Consider the following 25,182-nt stretch of genomic DNA (forward strand, 5'->3'; position numbering starts at 1 on the left):
TTGGACAATAATTGCGTCTTTAACGGGCCCAAGACCTTAAATCGAGAGATCGGTCTATATGGTAGATATATGTAAATCTAGACCGATCTGGGCCTAATTGAAGAAGGATGTCAAAGGCTCTAACACAACCCACTATCTCAAATTTCAGCGACATCGGACAAGAATTGCGTCTTTTACGGGCCCAAGACCTTAAATCGAGACATCGGTCTATATGGTAGCTATATCCAAATCTTGACCTATCTGGGTCAAATTGAAGAAGAATGTCGAAGGGCCCAACACAACTCACTGTCCCAGATTTCAGTAAAATCGGATAATAAATGTGGCTTTTAAGGGCCTAAAACCTTTAATCGGTGTATTTCAGCCAAATCGGATAATAATTGCGCCCTCTATCGGCTAAAGAAGAAGAAGATCCGAAATCGGTTTATATGGCAGCTATATCAGGTTGTGAACCGATTTGAGCCTATCTTGGAACAATTGTTGAAGTCAAGATCCGATATCGGTTTATATGGGAGCTATATCTGGTTATGGACCTATTTGAGCCATGCTTGACACATTTGTTGATGGTCAAACTAAACACTTCATGCTAAATTTCAGCCAAATCAAATGAGAATTGCGCCCTCTAGAGGCTCAAGAAGTCAAGATCCGATATTGGTTTATATGGCAATTATAACAAAACATAGACCGATTTGGCCTCGACGTTCTGAGAGGATCTAACCATGTCCGTCCGCCTGTCTATCGAAATCACGATAGCGGTCGAACGCGTGAAGGTACCCGCTTGAAAATTTGCACAGATACTTTATACTGATGTAGGTTGTTAGGATTTGCAAATGGGCCATATCGGTTCAGATTCAGATATACCTCCCATATAAACCGTTCTCCCGATTTGACTTCTTGAGCCTCTGGAAGCCTCAATTTTCATGGTATTTGGCTGAAATTTTGCACATGGTGTTCTGTTATGACTTCCAACAACTGTGTCAAGTAAGGTCCAAATCCGTCTATAACCTGATATAGCTCACATATAAACCGATCTCCTGATTTGACTTTTTGAGCCCCTGGAAGCCGCAATTTTTGTCCGATGTGGCTGAAATTTTGCATGCGGTGTTCTGTTATGACTTCCAACAACTGTGTTAAGTACGGTCCAAATCGGTCAAGAACCTGATATAGCTCCCATATGAACCGATCTTCTGATTTGACTTCTTGAGCCTCTGGAAGGCTCAATTTTCATTCGATTTGGCTGAAATTTTGCACATGGTGTTCTGTTGTGACTTCCAACAACAGTGTCAAGTACGGTCCAAATCGGTCCATAACCTTATATAGCTCCCATATAAACCGATTTCCCGGTTTGACTTTTTGAGCCCCTGGAAGCCCCAACTTTCATCCGATTTGGTTGAAATTTTGCACATGGTGTTCTGTTATGACTTCCAACAACAGTGTCAAGTTCGGTCCAAATCCGTCTATAACCTTATATAGCTCCCATATAAACCGATCTCCCGATTTGACTTTTTGAGTCCCTGGAAGCCCCAATTTTCATCCGATTTTGCATGTAGTGTTTTGTTGTGACTTCCAACAACTGTGTTAAGTACGGTCCAAATCGGTCAAGAACCAGATATAGCTCCCATGTAAACCGATCTCCCGATTTGACTTCTTGAGCCCCTGAAAGCCCCAATTTTCATCCGAATTGACTGAAATTTTGCACATGGTGTTCTGTTATGACTTCCAACAACAGTGTCAAGTTCGGTCCAAATCCGTTTATAACCTTATATAGCTCACATATAAACCGATCTTCTGATTTGACTTCTTGAGCCCCTGGAAGCCGCAATTTTCATCCGATTTGGTTGAAATTTTGCATGTAGTGTTCTGTTGTGACTTCCAACAACTGTGTTAAGTACGGTCGAAATCGGTCAAGAACCTGATATAGCTCGCATATAAACCGATCTCCCGATTGGACTTCTTCAGCCCCTGGAAGCCGCAATGTTCATGCATTTTGGCTGAAATTTTGCATATAGTGTTCTGCTATGTCTTTCAACAACTGTGTCAAGTGCGATCAAAATCGGTCAAGAACCTGATATAGCTCCCATATAAACCGATCTCCCGATTTGACTTTTTGAGCCTCTGGAAGCTCCAATTTTCATCCGATTTGGTTGAAATTTTGCACATAGTGTTCTGTTATGACTACTAACAACTGTGTCAAGTACGGTCCAAATCGGTCAAGAACCTGATATAGCTCCCATATAAACCAATCTCCCGATTTGTCTACTTGAGCGGCTAGAAGCCTCAATTTTCATCCGATTTGGCTGAAATTTTGCACATAGTGTTCTGTTATGACTTCCAACAACTGTGTCGAGTACGGTCCAAATCCGTTTATAACCTGATATAGCTCCCATGTAAACCGACCTCCCGATTTGGCTCCTTGAGCCCCTGGAAGCCTAAATTTTCATCCAATTTGGCTGAAATTTTATATGCAGTGTTCTGTTGTGACTTCCAACAAGTGTGCCAACTACGGTGCAAATCGTTCAAGAACCTGATATAGCTCCCATGTAAGCCGGTCTCTCGATCATCCTTGTTCGGTTCCTAGAACTTTTATGTTTGCTCTTCAACTAAACTTATTTCGGCCGTGGCAAATCTTGGGAACCCCCAGTTTTTTGCGTATTTTTTAATCTGGCATTTAAACTACTTATTTAATACCCCTTTAAAATTGTTCCTAAATGCATTAGAGGCTACCCTATTGGGAATTGAACTTTTTAACTTAATTAAAATGAGAACATTGAGCATATGACGACGAGTAAGTTTCGCAAATGTTAATTAAATGTTTAAACTTTTAATGGGAACTCATGAATCACACCATGCAGCGGTATAATAGGTTCGTCTTCATGTGCGCTCGTGTGTATGTAAACGTGTCTGTTTTACAACAATAAGAAATTTATGAATATACGACAATATAATCTTATTTGCAATGAATAAACAATGAATGACACAAAAGGTTTGACGCCAGTTTTCAGTCAAGTCTTCTTCGTCGTAGTATGTCTGTCTGTACGTCCGTCCGTCCGTCCGTCTGTCTGTCTATTTAAATATTATTTTGTTTTCTCGGGTAACTGGGCTTGCCAGGCTTGCTTCTTGGGAAATTCTCACAAAGGCAAAGGATGACAGCAAGTCGGTGGGAGAGGTGGTGGGCGGGTAGTTGGACAGACCTTAAGATCAACATTTTGTTGCAATGACAAAAAAGTTTCTTTGCATTTATTTGAAGGGGTTTTGTTTGTTGTTGTTGTTTAGAGACAAGAGGCCTGATGAAGAACTCCTTCTCTATCTCGCAATTTCCTATGCTGTTTCCTCATCATAACTCTATGGTGAAAACAATGCAAATGTAATGACAAGCAACGACGTCAGTTTAACAGGATATAGTTTCAAGTTTCTTCTTCTCAGAAGTCTCAATGGCTGAAGGAATTGTTGGAAAGGCACAGCCGAATAGCAATGTTCATCAGGCGGCATCCTGTTCCAGGAAGCTTGTGTCTATCTTTGGGGAACAATATTGTGAAAGGGGGAGTGATAAAGGGGAGGGGAAAAAGCAAAGCTTAGTTTCGCAGCTGAATTTTCAATTTTTGATTTCCATTAAATTTAAATAGGATTAATAAAAAAAACATAGAAGTAAATAGGAATTTTCCCAAAGATTCAAATATTTTGTACAACAAGGCCATACGCTTCAGTCGTATGAAGTGGTGTCTTCAACAATCAAAATTTCATATGGTAGCTCAATTTTAAGCATTAACATTAAAATAAGACATTTTTTTAGAAAATTTATAAATGCATTGATTATCGTGTGGCCCATATCTGATGGTTTACACAGTAACTGCGATTTTAGATTTTAACATAGAGTATCTTCTACCTATGGCTTAATAGAAACAAAATGCACTGGGCCAATGCATTTTCCAGCTATCTGTCGAAACGATGGCGTGCTAAATACAATTTAATGCCCAATCATTGAAGTGATTCATTTTTCTGCAATGGACTTGCATGAGTCTGCAATCAACACCATGATAACATATTTGATAAGCTATGGGAGGATGACGATGACGATGATGATGAATCCCCATTTCTGTTCTCTTTGCATTAAGGCAAATCAATGGTGATGGTATATGGTTTTTTTTTAATTTTTTATGTTGTTTTTTCATTTAGCAAATACTTTATTAATTAAATAAACATTGCAGATATGGAACAGAATAAATGGTCATGCTGCTATGGTTTTTAAGTTTTTTTTATGAAAGCCAGCGGCTCGCACCTTCCTCCAACTCCCGTATTAGTAGTACCCACATATTAGTAATACAGCATATCATTTCTTTCAGACTATACTACACAATCTGTGAAAATTTCAAGAAAATCTCTTCAGCTGTTATCGAGTCTATACGAAGCAATCAAACAAACAGTGAGATAAATAAGGACACTTTGAGTCCTAAAACTAGATTAATTTATTTATTATGTTTGACTACAAACATATTATTTTTCTCACAAAAGTACTATGTTTGCATATAATTTCCAAAAAAAAAGGGTACTCTTTAGAAAGCGTAGGTTGAATACCCTTTGAGTAAGGGTAGGTTTGGTACCACTACCCGTTGAGAAAGATTAATTTAAATATGCTTTCCCTTGGGAAAGGGTAACAGAGTACCCTTTTACATGGGAAGATTCGTTTGAGTACCGCCTACCTTAAAAAGGGGTGGTTTTAGTACCCTTCTTTAAAGAAAGGGTGAGATTAGTACCCTTTCCATTGATAAAGGGTAGGTTTAGTACCCTTCCCTTAAAGAAAGGGTAGATTTGATACCCCTATCCGTTAACAAATGGTAGTTGTGATACCCTTTCTTTTTAAAAGGGTAGATTTAGTACCCTTTCCTCGGAGAAAGTCCTTTCAAGGCCAGGCCCGAAGGACAACGAATGATAGGAGGTCACCAGGAGGGGGCTGGGAGCAATACAAAACTATGTGGCCTCATCTAGACTTGAAGAGGTCTACTGCTTTGCTGTCATTAGCTAGAACAGACGTCTCAGTCATTGTGCCCATCATGCCAGCAACGATTTTTGTGTGTCCCGCACTAGCAGTCAGAAGGAGTTCCGTTTTAGGTTCTCATTTCTTTGAGAACCTGTCTGACATGGTTCATCGGTAGGAACTAAAGGGTGATTTTTTTGAGGTTAGGATTTTCATGCATTAGTATTTGACAGATCACGTGGGATTTCAGACATGGTGTCAAAGAGAAAGATGCTCAGTATGCTTTGACATTTCATCATGAATAGACTTACTAACGAGCAACGCTTGCAAATCATTGAATTTTATTACCAAAATCAGTGTTCGGTTCGAAATGTGTTCATTCACCGTAACGTTGCGTCCAACAGCATCTTTGAAAAAATACGGTCCAATGATTCCACCAGCGTACAAACCACACCAAACAGTGCATTTTTCGGGATGCATGGGCAGTTCTTGAACGGCTTCTGGTTGCTCTTCACTCCAAATGCGGCAATTTTGCTTATTTACGTAGCCATTCAACCAGAAATGAGCCTCATTGCTGAACGGTGAATGAACACATTTCGAACCGAACACTGATTTTGGTAATAAAATTCAATGATTTGCAAGCGTTGCTCGTTAGTAAGTCTATTCATGATGAAATGTCAAAGCATACTGAGCATCTTTCTCTTTGACACCATGTCTGAAATCCCACGTGATCTGTCAAATACTAATGCATGAAAATCCTAACCTCAAAAAAATCACCCTTTAGAAGCCATCTTCCTTCTTCTGTTCCTGTGGTATAACAATGGACGAAAACGTTTAAGTGAGTCTGATGGCAGACTGCCACTTAAACCTAACCTAAGGCAAAATTTCGTACCTTTTGGGTGTTTTTTTTTTTTTAACCTATCCCTTGGGAATTTATTTGTTTACCCATTTTCTTTGGAAAAGGTGGTTTTAGTACTCTTTCCCTTACCCCTTGGAGAAGGGTAGTTTTGGTACCAATTTCCTTGGAAAAGGGTAGTTTCAAAAAACTTTCCCTTGAAAAAGGGTAGTTTTAATACCCTTTCCCTTGAAAAAGGGTAGTTTTTATACCCCTACCCGTGGAAGAAAGTTGTTTTTACACCATTTCCCGTGAAAATGGGTAGGCTTAATACCGTTTTCCTTAGAAAGGCGTATTTTTATAAACTTTCTGTGGGAAAAAGGTAGTTTTAATACCCATTCCCTTGCAAACGGGTAGTTTTAATACCCTTTCCCTTTTTGTACCCTTTCCCAACGGACAGGGTAGTTAAATTACCCTTTCCCAACGGAAAGTTTTTTTAACCTTTTCCCAAGGGAAAGGGTAGTTTTATTACCCTTTCCCAAAGAAAGGGTAGATTTATTACCCTTTCCCAAGGAAAAGGGTAGATTTATTATTCTTTCCCAAGGGAATGGTGGTTTTACTACCCTTTCCCAAGGAAAAGTGTAGGTTTATTTCCCTTTTCCAAAGAAGGGGGTAATTTATTACTCTCTTCCAGAAGAAAGGGTAAGTTTATTACCCTTTTGCCAAGGGTAGTTTTATTACTCTTTCCCAAGAAACGGGTAGTTTTTTACTCTTTTCCAAGGGAAAGGGTATTTTTATTATCCTTTCCCAAATTAAAGGGTAGATTTATTAACGTTTCCCAAGAGAAAGGGTAGTTTTATTAACGTTTGCCAAGAGAAAGGGTAGTTTTATTACTCTTTCCCGAGGGAAAGGGTAGGTTTATTACGCTTTCCCAAGAGAAAGGGCATTTTTTTACTCTTTCCGAAGGGAACGGGTAGGTTTATTACCCTTTCCCAAGGGAGAGTGCATTTTTATTATTTTTATTAGTATTAGTATATTTATTACCCTTTCCACAGGGAAAGGGTATTTTTATTACCCTTTCCTAAGAAAAGGGTAGGTTTATTGCTCTTCCCCAAGGGAAAGGTTAGTTTTATTAACATTTCCCAAAGAAAAGGGTAGATTTATCATTTATTATCTCAAAGGAAAGGGTAGTTTTATTACTCTTTCCCGAGGAAAAGGGTAGTTTTATTTCCCTTTCCCAAAAAAGAGTAGATCTATTACCGTTTCCCTTGGTTTTATTACCCATTTTAATTACCCTTTCTCAAAGAAAAGGGTAGTTTTATTACACTTTCCTATGGGAAAGGGTAGTTTTATTACCATTTCTCAAGGGAAAGGGTAGTTTTATTACCCTTTCCCAAGGAAAAGGGTAGTTCTATTACCCTTTCTTTAAGGAAAGTGTAGTTTTATTACTATTTCCCAAAGAAAAGGGTAGTTTTATTACCCTTTCCCCAAAAAAGTGTAGTTTTATTACCCTTTCTCAAGGAAAAGGGTGGTTTTATTACCCTTTCCCAAGGGAATTTGTAGTTTTATTACCTTTTCCAAGGTAAAGGGTAGTTTCGATGCCCTTCCCAAGGTAAAAGGTAGTTTTATTACCCACTCCTAAGGGAAAGGGTAGTTTTTATCACTTTCCAAAGGAAAGGGAAGATTTATTACACTTTCCCTAGGGAGAGGGTAGTTTTATTACCTTTTCCCTATGGAAAACGTAGTTTTGTTACACTTTCCCAAAGGAAAGTGTAATTCATTCCCAAAAGAAAGGGTAGTTTTATTACCCTTTCCCGAGAGATAGGGTAGTTTTGTTATCCTTTCCAAAGAGAAGGCGTAGTTCTATTATCTTTTCCGAAGGGAAAGGGTAGTTTTTTTATCCATTCCCAAAAGAAAGGGTAGTTTTATTACCCTTTCCCGAGAGATAGGGTAGTTTTATTATCCTTTCCAAAGAGAAGGCGTAGTTCTATTATCTTTTCCGAAGGGAAAAGTTAGTTGTATTACCATTTCGCAAGGGAAAAGTTAGTTGTACTACCATTTCACAAGGGAAAGGGTAGTTTTTTACCCTTTTCCAAGTGAAAGGGTAGTTTAGTGTCCTTTCTCAACTGACAGGGTATTGTTAGTACCCTTTCCCAAGTGAAAATGTATCTTTATTACCCTTTCTTAAGATAACGGGTAGTTTCTTTACCCCTTTCCAAGGAAAAAGCAAGTCACTGTGCCCTTTCCCAAAGGAAGTGGTAGATTTATTACCCTTTCCCATAGGAAAAGGTTGTTTTATTACCATTTTCCAAGAAAAAGTGTGGTTTTGTTACCCTTTCCCATGGGAAAGTGTAGCTTTATTACCCTTCCCAAGGGAAAGGGTAGTTTTATTACCCTTTCCCACGGGAAGGGGTAGTTTTATTACCCTTTCCCACGGAAAAGAGCAGTTTTTTATCCTTTTCCAAGGGATAAATAGGTTATTTTTCCTTTCCCAAAGGAAATGGTAGTTTCTTTACCCTTTTCCAGGCGAAATGAAAGTTTTCTACCCTTTCCCAGAAGAAAAGATAGCGTTTTTACCTTTTCCCCGGGGAAAGGATAGTTGTTTTATACTTTCCCAAGGGAGAAGGTAGTTTCTGGTCCCTTTCCCAACTGAAAGGGTAGTTTCTTTTCCGTTTCCCAGGGTAAAGGGAAGTTTCTTTACCCTTTCCTAAGCGAAACGGTAGTTTCTTTACTCTTTCTCATGGGAAAGGGTAGTTTCTTTACCCTTTCCCAAGGGAAAAGATAGTGTTTTTACCTTTTCCCCGGGGAAAGGATAGTTGTTTTATACTTTACTAAGCGAAAAGGTAGTTTCTTTTCCCTTTCTTAAGGCAAAGGGTAGTGTTTTTACCCTTTCCGAAGGGAAAGGGTAGTTTCTTTACCGTTTCCCAGGGTAAATTGTAGTTTTTTACCCTTTCCCAAGGGAAAGATAATTTCTTTGCCCTATCCCAATGGAAAGGGTAGTTTCTTTAGCCTTTCCCAGGGGAAAGGATAGTTTTTTTATTCTATCCCAGGGGGAAAAGGTAGTTTCTTTACCCTTCCCTAAGCGAAAAGGTAGTCTCTTTACTCTTTCTCGTGGGAAAGAGTAGTCTTTTACCCTTTCCCAAGGCAAAGGGTAGTTTTATTACCCTTGCCCAAGGAAAGAGTAGTTTGATTGCCCCTTCCCAGGGGAAGTCTACTTTTATCACTTTAATTTCTTAGGGGTAGTTTTATATTCTACATTTACCCTTTCGGGTAGTTTTATTACCCTTGCCCAAGGAAAGAGTAGTTTGATTGCCCCTTCCCTGGAGGAAGTCTACTTTTATTACTTTGATTACTAAATGGATTTTTAGATACCCTTTCCTTTGAAAATTTTATTTAAGATACCCTTTCCTTTGAAATTGTTATCTTGGATACCCTTTCCCTTGAAATATGATATTGTAGAGACCCTTTGTTGGAAAATGGTATTTTAGACCTTCTGTCCCTTGGAAAATGGTATTTTAGTACCAAATAATCGCCTTTAAACAGCCTTTTAGTTGGCTATCAATTAAACCGTTTTAAACTATCCTAATCACTGTGCCCAATTCAAGCCCTCTGCGCCCTAACTTTCCCATTATGCTAATTTCTTTGCTAATTGCCAAATCAAGTATTAAATTCCCCTAATCTGCCAAACAAATAAGCTGTCAGCGACTTGGGCAAAGAAGCGACTGCAAACAAGTATTACAGGCTTACATTTTCTCTTTCCCCCTCCATCCTTCAACGCTCAGGATGTGCTAGGGTTTAAACAAACAGCGGGTTTCAAGTGCAACAACAAAAGGACTAAAAAAACAACTCAGGTGTTAAATGACAAACATCAGTGACCATTCCTGTTGGGGCTGTTGCCACAGAAGTAAAGCCTTCTGGCGAAAAGCAGCAAGGAAATAAAGAAAACATTTTACAACTATCCCATTACCAACAACAATTGGCTTAATTAATTTTTTGTTGTTTGTTGTCTTATTAAAGTTCTAGTGTTTCAACAACAAATGAGAACAATTGAGTAAATGTGTGTGTGTGTGTGTGTGTGTGTGTGTGAAGGCTTGCCTTGTTATATTAGCAAGACATTTAGCCTTTTCCTTGCATAATTGGGATAGCGTATTCCCTAAGGCAATAAGTTATGCTGCTTAAACACCACACAATAGTCATTGTAAGGATGCACTTAAGTAGGGATAAATGTATACAAAAGCAGGACAATGTAATTCCGGAAATGCAACTGAAGCTAAGAAGTTGAAAATGTCCATAGGGAAATAACTTAAAGTGCATTGAAAGAGTGGCTGACCCTCTTTCATATTTAATTTTAAAGAAAAATTGAGAAGAACTTTTCGAATTAGAAATAATAACATTTTCATAGAAAATGGCAAAAAATGCCGAGTGATTCTTCTAAGTTCTTGGAAATGTGTTTCCATGCTAAATTTATAAAATTAAAAAAAACTTTTCATACTCAATCTTAACAACTAGCCATTGAGACTTATTACTCCCCTTGGAAATAATTTTATTGGGTTGCCCAAAAAGTAATTGCGGATTTTTTAAAAGAAAGTAAATGCATTTTTAATAAAACTTAGAATGAACTTTAATCAAATATACTTTTTTTACACTTTTTTTCTAAAGCAAACTAAAAGCCACAGCTGATAACTGACCGAAGAAAGAATGCAATTACAGAGTCACAAGCTGTGAAAAAATTTGTCAACGCCAACTATATGAAAAATCCGAAATTACTTTTTGGGCAACCCAATAAATTTAAAAAATTAAAAAAAAACTTTTCATACTCAATCTTAACAACTAGCTATTGAGACTAATTACTTCCCTTGGAAATAATTTTAGCAAGCTGACAATTTCTATTCTCAGTGACAAATTAGCCTGGCATATTGCCACTTTCATTTCACTCAAATTTAATTAGGCCCTAAGATATCAATTTACAAATGCTTTTCAGCATTCATTATTCCTGAAGAAAAAACCTTCACCAATTAGAGTTCACCAAATTTTAAGGCAATCATTGCTCACATTATGCAAAGTGACATCCTTAGACACAATTAAATCAGAAATAACATTAAAAGTGGCTTTTTTTTCCAAATAGAAAGTTGTGCCTTTGCGGAGTGGTCCGACCATTGTAAGGAGTTGCTTGTGTTAAGGCATAAAGAGAATTAGGTTACTTTGATATTTACATTTCTTTTAGCAAAATTCCTTTTCCCTAGTCTGCAAGAAAAAAAAAACAAAAACATTCTGGTAAGAAGGATATTAAGATAAATAGAACAAGTCTAAGCCTGGAATAACCATTTGTTTAAGGACCCCCACTTCATTAAGTCTTCTGGTTTGTATGACCAGGGTTGCCATGGGCAATGATAAAATAAACATTTATTTTATAAATAATTAGCCCGAGCCAAATGGAACAAAAGTTTTCTTGGAATATTTATTTTCGACAGTTAAAGAGTTTATCTGAATCATATATGATCTTTATTGGTCTATGAATTCGTCGGAGGGTTTGGGGTCATTAACGTTTGAGTGTTTGATGTAATCTATTCTCAAAAGTCTTTAATTTCAGCCGGATATTGTCATGATGTCCTATTTGGGGTTTTTTTTCGCGAGTGAGGTGGTCCCCTAGACACTTGGCCCTAAAAAAAATATCAGATTCGTGCTCAAATATCATTTATTTAAACCACATATTGCCATTGGTTTAAGGGGATGAAATAAGGCATCCTCAAACACTTGGCACCACAATTTTTAGTCTTTGGTGGATGTTTTGGAAAAGAGGCTGTGCCCCAAATACATGATCCCACATTTGGATATCAGATTAGTTTTCTATCCTCAAATACCTTTTTTTGAACCCTACATTGACGTGGTCGGTAAATATGTTCGATTTAGGGGTGTTTTGGGGAGTGGGGTGGTCCCCCAAACACTTAGGCCCCAAATACATGGTCCCACATTTGGATATCAGATTAGTTTTCTATCCTCAAATATCTTTTTTTGAACCCTACATTGACGTGGTCGGTAAATATGTTCGATTTAGGGGTGTTTTGGGGAGTGGGGTGGTCCCCCAAACTCTTAGGCCTGAAAATATATCAGCATCGTTCTCTACTCTCAAATATCATTTATTTGAACCCCATTTTGACATTGGCCTCAAAATTGGACATCAAATTCGTTTTCTAATCTCAAATAGCTTTAATTTTACCCCTTGTTGCAAAAGTAAGCAAATTTGTCCGGTTTGGGCTAGGGGCCCTAAAAACTATCAATATCGAGATCCACTCCCTTTAATACCCAAATTGTCATGGTGAGCAAATCCGTCCCATTTTGGGGGTTGTTATGGGGGTTGGACGTCCCCAGTTGGTCCCGAATTTTGATATCAGATATGTGGTCTACTCCCAAATACCTTTAATTAGAGCCCCATATTTCCATAGTCGGCAAACATGACCGGCTTGGGGAGAGTTTTGGGGGATGGGTCGCCGCTTAGTGAGTTGGCCTCGAAAATAAATATCGGATTCGTGTTCTACTCTAAAAACCCTTCTATTTGAGCCTCATATTGCAATGGTCAGCAAATATTTCCTATTTGGGTGGTGTTGTGGGTGTGGGGTGGCCTCATAGACACTTTTCACGAATATTGATATCAAATTCCTGCTTTACTCCCAAAGACCTCTCATTTGAGCTCCATATTGCTATGGTCGTAAATTTGTGCCCTTTGGGGGGTTTTCGGGAGGGGCGGCCCCCTAAACACTTGGCCCTACATTTGGACATCAGATTCGTATTCTACACTCGAACACCTTTTTTCTAAGCCCCATACTGCCATGATCAGTAAATAAGTCCTGTTTGGGAGTTGTTTTGGGGAAGAGTGGGACCGCCAGAAACTTGGTTCCACATTTGGAAATCCGATTCGTATTCTTGTCGCAAATACATTTCATTTGAGTCCCATATTGCCATGATCGGTAAATATGTCCGATTTAGGGGTGTTTTGGGGGGGTTGGGTGGTGTTGTGGGGGTGGGATAACCCCATAAATAATTTTCCGAATATTGATATCAGATTTGTGCTTTACTCCCAAATACCTTTCATTTGAGACCCATGTGGCTATGGTCGTAAATGGGTCCCCTTTGGGGGAGGTTTTTGGGGAGAGGCGGCCCCCCAAACACTTGGTCTCATATTTGAATATCAGATTCAAATTCTACACTGAAAACCCTTTAATTTGAGCCCCATATTCCCATGATCACTAAATAAGTCCTGTTTGGGGGGTGTTTTGGGGAAGAGGGGGACTCCCAGAAACTTGGTTCCACATTTGGAAATCCGATTCATATTCCACTCGCAAATACCTTTCATTTGAGTCCCATATTGCCATTGTCGGTATATATGTCCGATTTAGGGGTGTTTTAGGGGGTTGGGTGGTGTTGTGGGGGTGGGATGACCCCATAGACAATTTTCCCGAATATTGATATCAGATTTGTGCTTTACTCCCAAATACCTTTCATTTGAGCCCCATATTGCTATGGTCGTAAATGTGTCCCCTTTGGGGGAGGTTTTTGGGGAGAGGCGGCCCCCCAAACACTTGGTCTCATATTTGGATATCAGATTCAAATTCTACACTGAAAACCCTTTAATTTGAGCCCCATATTCCCATGATCACTAAATAAGTCCTGTTTGGGGGGTGTTTTGGGGAAGAGGGGGACTCCCAGAAACTTGGTTCCACATTTGGAAATCCCATTCGTATTCTACTCGCAAATACCTTTCATTTGAGTCCCATATTGCCATGATCGGTAAATATGTCCGATTTAGGGGTATTTTGGGGGTTGGGGTGGTCCCCCTAACACTTGGTCCGACAAATGGATATCAGATGCGTATTCTTATCTTAAATACCTTTCATTTGAGTCCCATATTGTCGTGATTGGTCTAAATATATGTTTGGTAGGTTTTAGGGTGGGGCAGCCCCCCTAGGTACCCCATCCAAAATTTGGATACCAAACTTTTATTTTTAGGGTACTATATGAGAGCACACAAAATATCTTTCATTTGATACCCATATTGTTCCAGCCGGTAAACATGCCCGTTCAGGTGGGTTTTGAGATGGGGCGTCCCCCCAGGTGAGTTGACCCCAGAATTTTATACCAACTTCGTGTTTGTGGGGCACCATGAGGTGGCATACAAAATTTCATACAAATTTGACGTTTTTGAAACTTTGTGTAAGGGGGAGGGTCCGCCCCCCTTCGGATATGAAAAAAATTTAGTACCCTATTTACAACAGAAGCCTAAACTCTACTATCTGTGAAAAAATGGGCAACCTTAAGCATAATAAAAAATATTTGTTTTTATTAACATTTCAACAACACTGTGGCAACACTGTTTTATGACCCAACAACCCAACGACCCACTAACAAATGTTTTCTTTTACTAATTTCAGGTTTTTACACCAGTGCGCATCTATTTGCTTATTGCAAAAGTTCCCACAAAGGTAATAAAGTTCTTAAATGTCTTCTATGTGGCTCTTGTGTCACTCACAGGACAAGGCTCATTAACATAAACACATTTCGTGGCAATAAATAAAGATTTATTAAATGAATATTATTAACACATTTATAATTTTTCTTCTTCTTTGAAACCATCTGATGCCGCTGCTGCTGCTGTTGTATGATTGGACTCTGTACTCCCTCTACCCCCGTTACATGAATCATATTGGTGTCGTTTAGATTGAGTGCCATTTTCACTACTTGGACATACAAGCGGTGGAGAGTAAGAAACCTAGCCACTTTTCCATTATAACCAATGATCGTCCCTACAATTTTGCCACCACCGGTGATGCGGGAAATTTTAGTTCGGTAAGAATTTTTTATAAATTAAATTAAAAAAAGTTAATGTTAATGTTAATGTTAATGTTAATGTTAATGTTAATGTTAATGTTAATGTTAATGTTAATGTTAATGTTAATGTTAATGTTAATGCTAATGTTAATGTTAATGTTAATGTTAATGTTAATGTTAATGTTAATGTTAATGTTAATGTTAATGTTAATGTTAATGTTAATGTTAATGTTAATGTTAATGTTAATGTTAATGTTAATGTTAATGTTAATGTTAATGTTAATGTTAATGTTAATGTTAATGTTAATGTTAATGTTAATGTTAATGTTAATGTTAATGTTAATGTTAATGTTAATGTTAATGTTAATGTTAATGTTAATGTTAATGTTAATGTTAATGTTAATGTTAATGTTAATGTTAATGTTAATGTTAATGTTAATGTTAATGTTAATGTTAATGTTAATGTTAATGTTAATGTTAATGTTAATGTTAATGTTAATGTTAATGTTAATGTTAATGTTAATGTTAATGTTAATGTTAATGTTAATGTTAATGTTAATGTTAATGTTAATGTTAATGTTAATGTTAATGTTAATGTTAATGTTAATGTTAATGTTAATGTTAATGTTAATGTTAATGTTAATGTTAATGTTAATGTTAATGTTAATGTTAATGTTAATGTTAATGTTAATGTTAATGTTAATGTTAATGTTAATGTTAATGTTAATGTTAATGTTAATGTTAATGTTAATGTTAATGTTAATGTTAATGTTAATGTTAATGTTAATGTTAATGTTAATGTTAATGTTAATGTTAATGTTAATGTTAATGTTAATGTTAATGTTAATGTTAATGTTAATGTTAATGTTAATGTTAATGTTAATGTTAATGTTAATGTTAATGTTAATGTTAATGTTAATGTTAATGTTAATGTTAATGTTAATGTTAATGTTAATGTTAATGTTAATGTTAATGTTAATGTTAATGTTAATGTTAATGTTAATGTTAATGTTAATGTTAATGTTAATGTTAATGTTAATGTTAATGTTAATGTTAATGTTAATGTTAATGTTAATGTTAATGTTAATGTTAATGTTAATGTTAATGTTAATGTTAATGTTAATGTTAATGTTAATGTTAATGTTAATGTTAATGTTAATGTTAATGTTAATGTTAATGTTAATGTTAATGTTAATGTTAATGTTAATGTTAATGTTAATGTTAATGTTAATGTTAATGTTAATGTTAATGTTAATGTTAATGTTAATGTTAATGTTAATGTTAATGTTAATGTTAATGTTAATGTTAATGTTAATGTTAATGTTAATGTTAATGTTAATGTTAATGTTAATGTTAATGTTAATGTTAATGTTAATGTTAATGTTAATGTTAATGTTAATGTTAATGTTAATGTTAATGTTAATGTTAATGTTAATGTTAATGTTAATGTTAATGTTAATGTTAATGTTAATGTTAATGTTAATGTTAATGTTAATGTTAATGTTAATGTTAATGTTAATGTTAATGTTAATGTTAATGTTAATGTTAATGTTAATGTTAATGTTAATGTTAATGTTAATGTTAATGTTAATGTTAATGTTAATGTTAATAACATACTATTATAACCAATTATTATTATAATATTAAATTGTTTTTGGTTTTTCTAATAAATTTATTTAATTTATGTTTAAATTGCAGAGTGCCGATGTGATTTTGACAGATTTAGCATCAGCCATAAAACAAATTTTTCCAACAGTTCCTTTAAAATATATTATAAGGAAGGTGAGTAACGAAATCTTGTCAAGAAGAACCATTTTCAATAATGTGTAAAGTTATACAAAAATAACGAACATCAACTTAAACAAGTAAAAAAGCAATAAGTTTGGCCTGGACGAACTTTTGTTACCCACTACCTCGCATATATGCATTATCCACATTTCATCATAGTATGGTGAAAAATGTATCATTTATGAAACCATAGTAGCTATAATTAAATATAGTCCGATCTAGTCCTTCAAGTGGGACATCGGTCTGTATTGCAACAATAGCTAAATATAAACCCATCTGGGTCATATTGAATACGAATGTCAAAGAGTCTAACACAGCCCACTGTGTCAAATTTCAGTGAAATCGATTAGGGTCCCAAAAACTTAAATAGGGAGATCGATATATATGTATGGTCGCAATATCTAAATATAGCCCGATCTTGACCATACTCGGTACGAATGTCGAGGGGCCTAACACAAGTCATTGTGGTAAATTTTAGCAAAGTTGATCTTAAAACATAAATCGAGAGCAAATGGAGCAAGAATGTCGGGGGCCCTAAAAAAACTCACTGTCCCAAGTTTTAGCGAAATCGGACAATAAATGCATCTTTTATGAGCCCAAGATACTTAATTGAGAGTCAGGCTATATGGTAGCCATATCCAAATCTGGACTCATCCGGGTGATATTAAGCAAGGATGTCGATAATCCTAAAACAACTTACTGTCCCAAATTTCAGCGAAATCGGATAAGAAATCTGACTTAAATGGGCCTTGGACCTTAAATCGGCAGATCGGTCTATATGGGGGCTATATTAAGATATAGCCCATCTTCGAATTTAATCTGCCTATGGAGAAAAAATGAATCTGTGTAAAGTTTCAGCTCAATATTTCTATTTTTAAAGACTGTAGCGTGATTTCAACCGACAGAGGAACGGTTGGACTTGGCAAGATCGTCTTAGATTTTTACGACGATTCAGAATTTTCATATAGACTTTATAGGGTCGGAAATGGATATTTCGATGTGATGCCAACGGAATGACAAATTTAATATAACCCCATCCTTCGGTGGTGGGTATAGAAATAAATCTTAAATCTTAACAAGTAAAATCGTGCTAAGTTCGGCCGGGCCGAATCTTCTAAAATTCTGCTAAAAATTTATGCAAACTAGTTGAAGGGAGCAATATTATTCTACATACCAAACTTGTATCAAACCATCAAAAATTAAAGCTTCCAGGAACCGAACAAGGATGTTCGAGAGACCGGTTTGCATGGGAGCTATATCAGGTTATAGACCGTCTTAACAGAACTCTACATGCTAAATTTCTGCCAAATCGGACAAAAATTGCGTCTTGTAACGACTCAAGAAGTCAAATCGGGATATTGGTTTATATGGGAGTTATATCAGGTTATAGACCTATTCGGATCGTATTTAGGCACAGTTTTTGGGAGTCATAACAGAACACCATGTACAAAATTTCAGCCAAATCGGATGAAAATTGCGGCTTGTAGGGGCTCAAGAAGTCAAATCGGGAGATCGGTTTATATGGGAGCTATATCCAAATCTCAACCGATATGACCCATTGGTTCCGACAGATTCTTTCCTATTCTTACTGAGGATCGCGTATCAGCAAGTGTCATCCTGAAGAGTCTTAAGTTTGCAGGGATACCAAACGCAGACATGGCTTGAAATACCTTTGAACGTAAAGGAGTATCGAAGGCGGCTTTGTAGTCAACCAAGAGATGGCAGATTTGTCCTTTTCGGGCCTTTTCCAGGATTTGGCGCAGTGTGAATATCTGGTCTAGGGTGAATTTACCAGGTCTAAAGCCGCATTGATAAGGCCCAATTATTTCATTGTCTTTAGGTTTTAATCTTCCACACAGTACGCACGAGAGTATCTTGTATGCGATGGGGAGGAGACTTATTCCTCTGTAGTTGGCACATTCCGTCTTGTCTCCTTTCTTGTGTAGGGGACATAGTATGCTAAGGTTCCAATCATCGGGTATCCATCTTCTTCTAACCAGATTGCGCAGATAAGCTGATGCATACGCCTTATTAGCGTGGCACCTTCGGTCTTAAATAGATCAGCGGGTAACCCATCGGCTCCTGCTGCCTTGTTGTTCTTTAGTCGCGTCACTGCTACTTGGACCTCATTCTGACTAGGAGGTAAACAAGTTATACCGTCATCAGGGATTATTTCTGCGTCATACTCTATGCCGCCAATGTGGGGCACTAGCAGTTGGGATAAATGTTCTTTCCATATCCTCAGCATGCTATATGTGTCAGTTATCAAATTTCATTCTTTGTCTCTATAGGAGGAAGTGTCTGCACCAAAGCCGTTGGTTTCATGTTTAATTCTTTGGTAGGATTTCCGAACTTCATTCTGACTCCTGTCCATCTCCATTCGCTTACACTCTCGTCCTTCCATTTCCTTTTACTTTCTGCGGAATAGACGTTTCTCCTCTCTCCTTTTCTCTCGATACCTCTCCTTCATCTGGCGCATTGCTACTGATTGCAGGGTTGCTCTATATGCCGCATTCTTGGCTTCAGTAGCATCTCGACTCTCTTGGTCGTACCATGGGTTTCTTGGAGGAGGCTTCCGGTAACCAAGAATGTATTTCGCGGCATTTTCTATGGAGTGGGCAATTGTTTGCCACTGCGCCATTAGATCATCGGTACAAGGAGTGCTTAGGTTAAGTTTGGTTTAAGTGGCAGTCTGCCATCAGACTCACTTGGACGTTTTCGTCCATTGTGATACCACAGACACAGAAGAAGAAAGATGCTTTCTAGTTCCTAACGTTGAACCATCCAGATTGCTTTCGCTTGACCAACAGTTAACATTATAAGTGCCTTTATCTGAATTCCATTTGATCTTTATTGGACCACGAATTCACTCGGAGGATTTAATGCCATTCTTAAAAAGACTTTATTTCCGCCCGATTTCCGACTTGGGAGTGTTTTCGGGGGTGAGGTGGTCCCGCAGACACTTGGCCCTGAAAAAAATATCAGCATTGTGCTCTTGTCTGAAATACCATTTATTTAAACCCCATATTGCCATTAGTTTAAGGGGAGTTTATAGGATAAGGCGTCCCCTAAACACATGGGCCCAAAATTGATTATCAAATTCGTTTTCTAATCTCAAATACCCTTCATTTGAGCCCCAAATATTGGCATGGTCGAAAAATTTTTACCCTTTGGGGGATGTTTTGGGGAAGGGGTGATGCCCTAAATACATGGTCCTACATTTGGATATAAAATTCATATTCTACTCCCAAATACCTTTATTTGAGCCCCATATTGCGATGGTCAGTAAAAGATTGCTGTTTGTGAGGTATTTTGGGAAAGAAGTAGACCCCCGAAAGTAGGCATCAATTCTTGCTCTGCACCCAATACATATCATTTAAGCCCCACAATGACATGGTCGGTAAATATGCCCGATTTAGGGGTATTTAGTGGAGTGGGATGATCCCCCTAACACTAAGCCCTGAAAATATATCAGCAACGTGCTCTATTTTCACATATATCTATAAATCAAATATTTGAACCCCAGATTGGCATTGCCGTCAAAATTCGTTTTCTATTTTTAAATACCATTCATTTAAACCCTTTTATTGCAAAAGCCAGCAAATATGTCTTGGTGAGCAAATACGTCCTATTTGGGGGTTTTTATGGTGGTAGGACTTCCCCTAGACAGTTGGTGCCGAATGTTGATATCAGATTCATGGTCTACTCCCAAATACCTTCCATTTGAGCCCCATATTTCTATAGTTGGCAAACCTGACCTGTTTGGGAAGTGTTTTGGGGGATGGGGCGGCCGTTCAGTGACTTCGCTCTGAATATATATATATATTATTCGTGTTCTGCTCTAAAATACCTCTTATTTGAGCCCCATATTGGAATGGTCAGCAAATACGTCCTATATGGGGTGGCCCCATAGACACTTTTTCCCGAATATTGATATCAGATCCCTGCTTTACTCCCAAAGACCTTTCATTTTAGCCCCATATTGCTACGGCCGTAGCCTGTAGTTTGTCCTCTTTTGGGGGTGTTCTTTGGAGGGGCGGCTCCCCAAAACACTTGGCTCCACATTTGGATACCAGATTTGTATTCTACACTCAAATACCTTTAATTTGAGCCCCATGTTGCCATGGTTAGTAAATAAGTCCTGTTTGGGGGGTGTTTTGGGGAAGGGGTGGACCCCAGAAACTTGCCCCCACATTTAGAGATCAGATTCGTATTCTATTCGCCAATACCTTTCATTTGAGTCCCATATTGCCATGGTCGGTAAATATGTCCGATTTAGGGGTGTTTTGGGGGTTGGGCTGTTCCCCCTAACACTTGGTCCGGCAATTGGATATCAGATACGTTTTCTTATCCTAAATACCTTTTATTTGAGTCCCATATTGTCGTGATTGGTCTAAATATATGTTTGATAGGTTTTAGGGTGGGGCGGACCCCCTAGGTATCCCATCCGAAATTTGGATACCAAATTTTTATTTTTAGGGTACTATATGAGAGCACACAAAATTTCGCTTAAATCGCACCACCCATCTCCGAGATCTGGCGTTTCTGAAAATTAGGATAAGGGGGAGGGTCCGCCCCCCCCCCAAGAATTTTCAGAGAATTCGAATTTTTAAAAGCCATAAAAAATGGCAGTCTTTCGACAAGACAATAACATGTCCTTATATGAGGGGAAACATTTTACTTAACTAGTTTCATTCGTCCACTTTACAGTATTGAGAATACCTTGTTCCTAACTCTAGCTTGACTTTTTCTAAGAGAGCTCCGTTTTTGGTTATTTTTCTACCCCTTCGACATAATGGATTAAATTCTGAATATTATTATTAAAATTTATACCATTCTTATGAAAAATTTTAACAATTTAAGGTTTCTTACACCCATTTCTTATTGTTTCACCAAAATGTCTGTCTTAAATTGTTACCAAAAACCCATAAATGCATTTATTATGCAGATACAAAGTACACATGCACATACATTTTAGTGACTTTATTATGCTGTCGTGTGACTTAACATTTGTTATTCATAGGTTTCTTGCATAAACCAGGCAACCATCGGGGGTGTTGTGAATAAAAGAAATTCATTATGCACACCTGGATAATAGTCAATGTCGAAGTTTTCATCCCAAATGTGGCCATAGGTGTATAAAATTCCATTTACAAGGCAAAAGATCATCATTGAAATAGTGGTACAGGCGTATGTGTGTGTGTATGGGTTTGTGTGTGTGAGTGTGTGGTGAACACTCACAGCTGTATTTTTATGGTACCTGGGTTTGTGTGTGTGGTGAACTACATTCTTACCTATACAGCTGTATTTTTATGGTAGATTTTCCATAACCCTGCAAACATTTTTGATCGCCAAACAATCTGCCGTGAATCGTCTAGATGAAGTTTACGTTCGCGGACGAGCTCGTCTATGAGTCATAGGCGATTCCCCAGTCGTGAGGAGTGGTGTCCTCAAGACGAATCTTCTGGAAGAGTGTACCGCCATATGAAGGAGAGGTATCGGGAGAAAAGGAGAGAGCAGAAAAGTCTATTCCGCAGATAGAAAAAGGAAATGGAAAGACATGAGTGTGAGCGAATTGAGATGTACAAGAGTCAAAATGAAGTCCTGATATTCTACCAAAGAATTAAACATCAAACCGATGGCTTTGGTGCAGTCACATCCTCCTGCAGAGGCAAAGAAGTAAATCTGGTAACTGATACAAATAGTGTGATGAGGATATGGAAAGAACATTTTACCCAACTGCTAGTGTCCGATGTTGGTGGCGAAGAGGATACCGCACAACCAATCCCTGACGATGGTATAGAATGTTTACCTCCTAGTCAGAATGAGGTCCAAGTAGCAGTGACCCGGCTAAAGAACAACAAGGCAGCAGGAGCCGACGGGTTACCCGCTGAACTAATTAAGACCGGAGGCGACACGCTGATAAGGCGTATGCATCAGCTTATCTGCTCAATCTGGCTAGAAGAACGCATCCCTGATGATTGGAACTCCAGCATGCTATGTCCCGTACACAAGAAAGGAGACAAGACGGAATATGTCAACTACAGAGGATAAGTCTCCTCCCCATCGCATACAAAATACTCTCAAGCGTACTGTATGAAAGATTAAAATCTAAAGTCAATGAGATAATTGGGCACTATCAATGCGACTTTAGACCTGGTAAATCCAGCCTAGACCAGATATTCACACTGCGCCAAATCCTGGAAAAGACCCGAGAAGGACAAATCAACACCTACCATCTCTTTGTTGACTACAAAGCCTCATTCGATACCCCTTTACGTTCAAAGGTATTTCAAGCCATGTCTGAGTTTGGTATCCCTGCAAAATTAAAAAGACTCTGCAGGATGACACTTGCTGATACGCGTTCCTCAGTAAGAATAGGAAAGAATCTCTCGGAACCATTGAATACCAAACGAGGTTTCAGACAAGGAGACAGCCTATCGTGTGATCTCTTTAATATCCTGCTGGAGAAGATTATACGGGATGCAGAAGTGAATAGATATGGCACACTAATCACAAGAGAACACATGCTACTCGCCTATGCCGACGACATCGACATCGTAGCTCGGTCACCGGAAGTAGTTACAGCAGCCTTTGAAAGAATCGAAAGAGAGTCAGTGAAAATGGGTCTGGCAGTAAATGGAGATAAGACGAAATGGATGGTTTCAACTCCCAAAAAGCCTTGCACAACCGAGCAGATAAAGAAAATGGATAAAGTTGGGAACCACAACTTTGTGACAGTCGGTAACTTTATCTACCTCGGCACCGTCGTAACCGAAACGAATGACACTAGTTATGAGTTTAAGCGAAGAATAATACTGGCACACTGATACTAAGTAGGCGGTTTAGTATCGGGGCCACCTCTCGACAGACGAAAATTACATTATACAAGGCACTGATACTACCCGTGCTGTTATATGATCCTGAAGCATGGGTACTTGTGAAAGCAGATGAGGCAGTACTTGGAGTATTTGAGAGAAAGATTCTTCATAAAATACATGGAGCAGTTTGCGTTAATGGAGAATATAGGCGACGTATGAACCACAAGCTGTATGACGACGATATCATAGTTACACGCAGCAAAATACAACGGCTGCGTTGGCTAGGTCATGTTGTCAGAATGGATGAAGAAGCTCCATCAAAGAAGTCCTTTGAAAGCAAACACTGTGGTACATGCAAACCGGGAAGACCAAAAGACCGATGAAAAGATTGTGGGAGACACCTCGAAACTTGGTGTCAGAGATTTTATAATGAGTGCAGAAGATCGAGGCGCTTGGAACTCTCTTCTAGGTTCGGCTAGTGGAACAAATATTCTGTCATAGCCAATTATAGTAAAGTAAAAGTACCGCGAATCTTCAACAAGAGTTACTAACGAAAAGTAAGTTAGAAGGGTCTTGGAAGATCTTAGAATCGCTCAAAAATCATGTGGACGAGTAACAAAGGAGTGTTTTGGAAGATTTATAAAATACTCTTCTAGAAGAGTTGCGCATTTTTCTCCCGGACGAGTAACAAATAAGTGTTTTGGAATATTTATGGGTTGTAAGAGAATGTCTTTCGCTTACGCAATGAATTGTCCAATGATTACCTAGAAGAGTGTTTCACGAGTCACTTGGATGATTATTAGGCAATGGGTTGTAAGAGAATCGTCGCAAAGAGTTGCTAAAACTTTGGCCCACGCAATAGATTGCCCAATGACATCGTAGAAGAGTCATATGGACGATTATAAGGCAATGGGTTGTAAGAGAATCGTCGCAAAGAGACGCTAAAACATCCGCACACCCAATAGATTGCCCAATGACATCGTAGAAGAGTGTTTCGCGAACCATACGGAAGAATAATTGCTTACAAATTTTCCATCGCGGTGATGAACGCTCTACCAAAGTTATGAAAAATGTTTGTAGGGATATAGCATGTGGAAAATTTTTATTCCAAGAAGCCAAAAAGCCCAGACTTTTGGCTTTGTAGTAGTTTATGGAAATACACACATACATACACATATTCGAATGTGTTTATACATTGTGTATGTTCATGTGTATGTAAGGATGTTTGTAAATTTATCCTTTATGCATTTTTTATGAGACATCTCTTTTTCGCCAAGTAAATGTCGAGAAAAGACTTCAGCAATCACAGCTCCCTTGTGGTGTTTTTTGGCCTCCACTATGACGGCGATGGTTTTATGTTATTAAAATATTTAATTTGTAAAAATGCCATGTTATTTTCATTTGGGTATGCATCCAACATGCCTACTCTTACATCGTTAACTAAAGTGGTAAATGAGCCTTATAAGCATTATTTTGTAATTTTACTAAAAAATTATTGGATCTTAAATCGTGCCCTTAAATTGAGGAATTGATTTTGGGGATGGGTAAGCCCTTATTTTTGATGGCAATATATCTAGGGGACGTTCATGATTTTACACTATAACTAAAATCAGATCACAATCATTGATATGATATTTTTTGCCGAAGAAACTTGCTAAGGAAATTAAAAGGAGTCTACCATATGTTAGGTCGAAAAGAGGGTGCGGATGTTAATCCGCCCCATGCCACTATGAGCATACTAAACAAGTCAGAGCGTGCTAAGTTCGGCCGGGCCGAATCTTATATTCCCTCCTCCAAGGTTCGCATCTGTCGAGTTCTTTGCGCAGTATCTCTTTTTTAGGCAAACAAAAAATAATGAATATGGACGGAGGAGGAGCTATATCAAGTTAAGTTATAGATTCGGGGCTCAAGAAGCAAAATCGGGAGATCGGTTTATATGGGAGCTG

General features: G+C 37.9%; 1 protein-coding gene across 9 annotated transcripts in view; it reads left to right on the forward strand.

The window, feature by feature from the left end:
- The window catches only part of LOC106086990 (F-actin-uncapping protein LRRC16A), a 184,737-nt gene that overhangs the window by 83,485 nt on the left and 76,070 nt on the right, over positions 1 to 25,182 (forward strand). For all 9 annotated transcript variants that reach the window (XM_059368710.1, XM_059368713.1, XM_059368711.1 and 6 more), the window contains 3 exons: positions 14,231 to 14,281; positions 14,517 to 14,645; positions 16,326 to 16,409. In XM_059368710.1, coding sequence (XP_059224693.1) covers positions 14,231 to 14,281; positions 14,517 to 14,645; positions 16,326 to 16,409 — 264 coding nt within the window. The remainder of the gene's footprint in view (positions 1 to 14,230; positions 14,282 to 14,516; positions 14,646 to 16,325; positions 16,410 to 25,182) is intronic.

This window comes from Stomoxys calcitrans, chromosome 5, assembly GCF_963082655.1.
Source record: "Stomoxys calcitrans chromosome 5, idStoCalc2.1, whole genome shotgun sequence".
NCBI lineage: Eukaryota > Metazoa > Arthropoda > Insecta > Diptera > Muscidae > Stomoxys > Stomoxys calcitrans.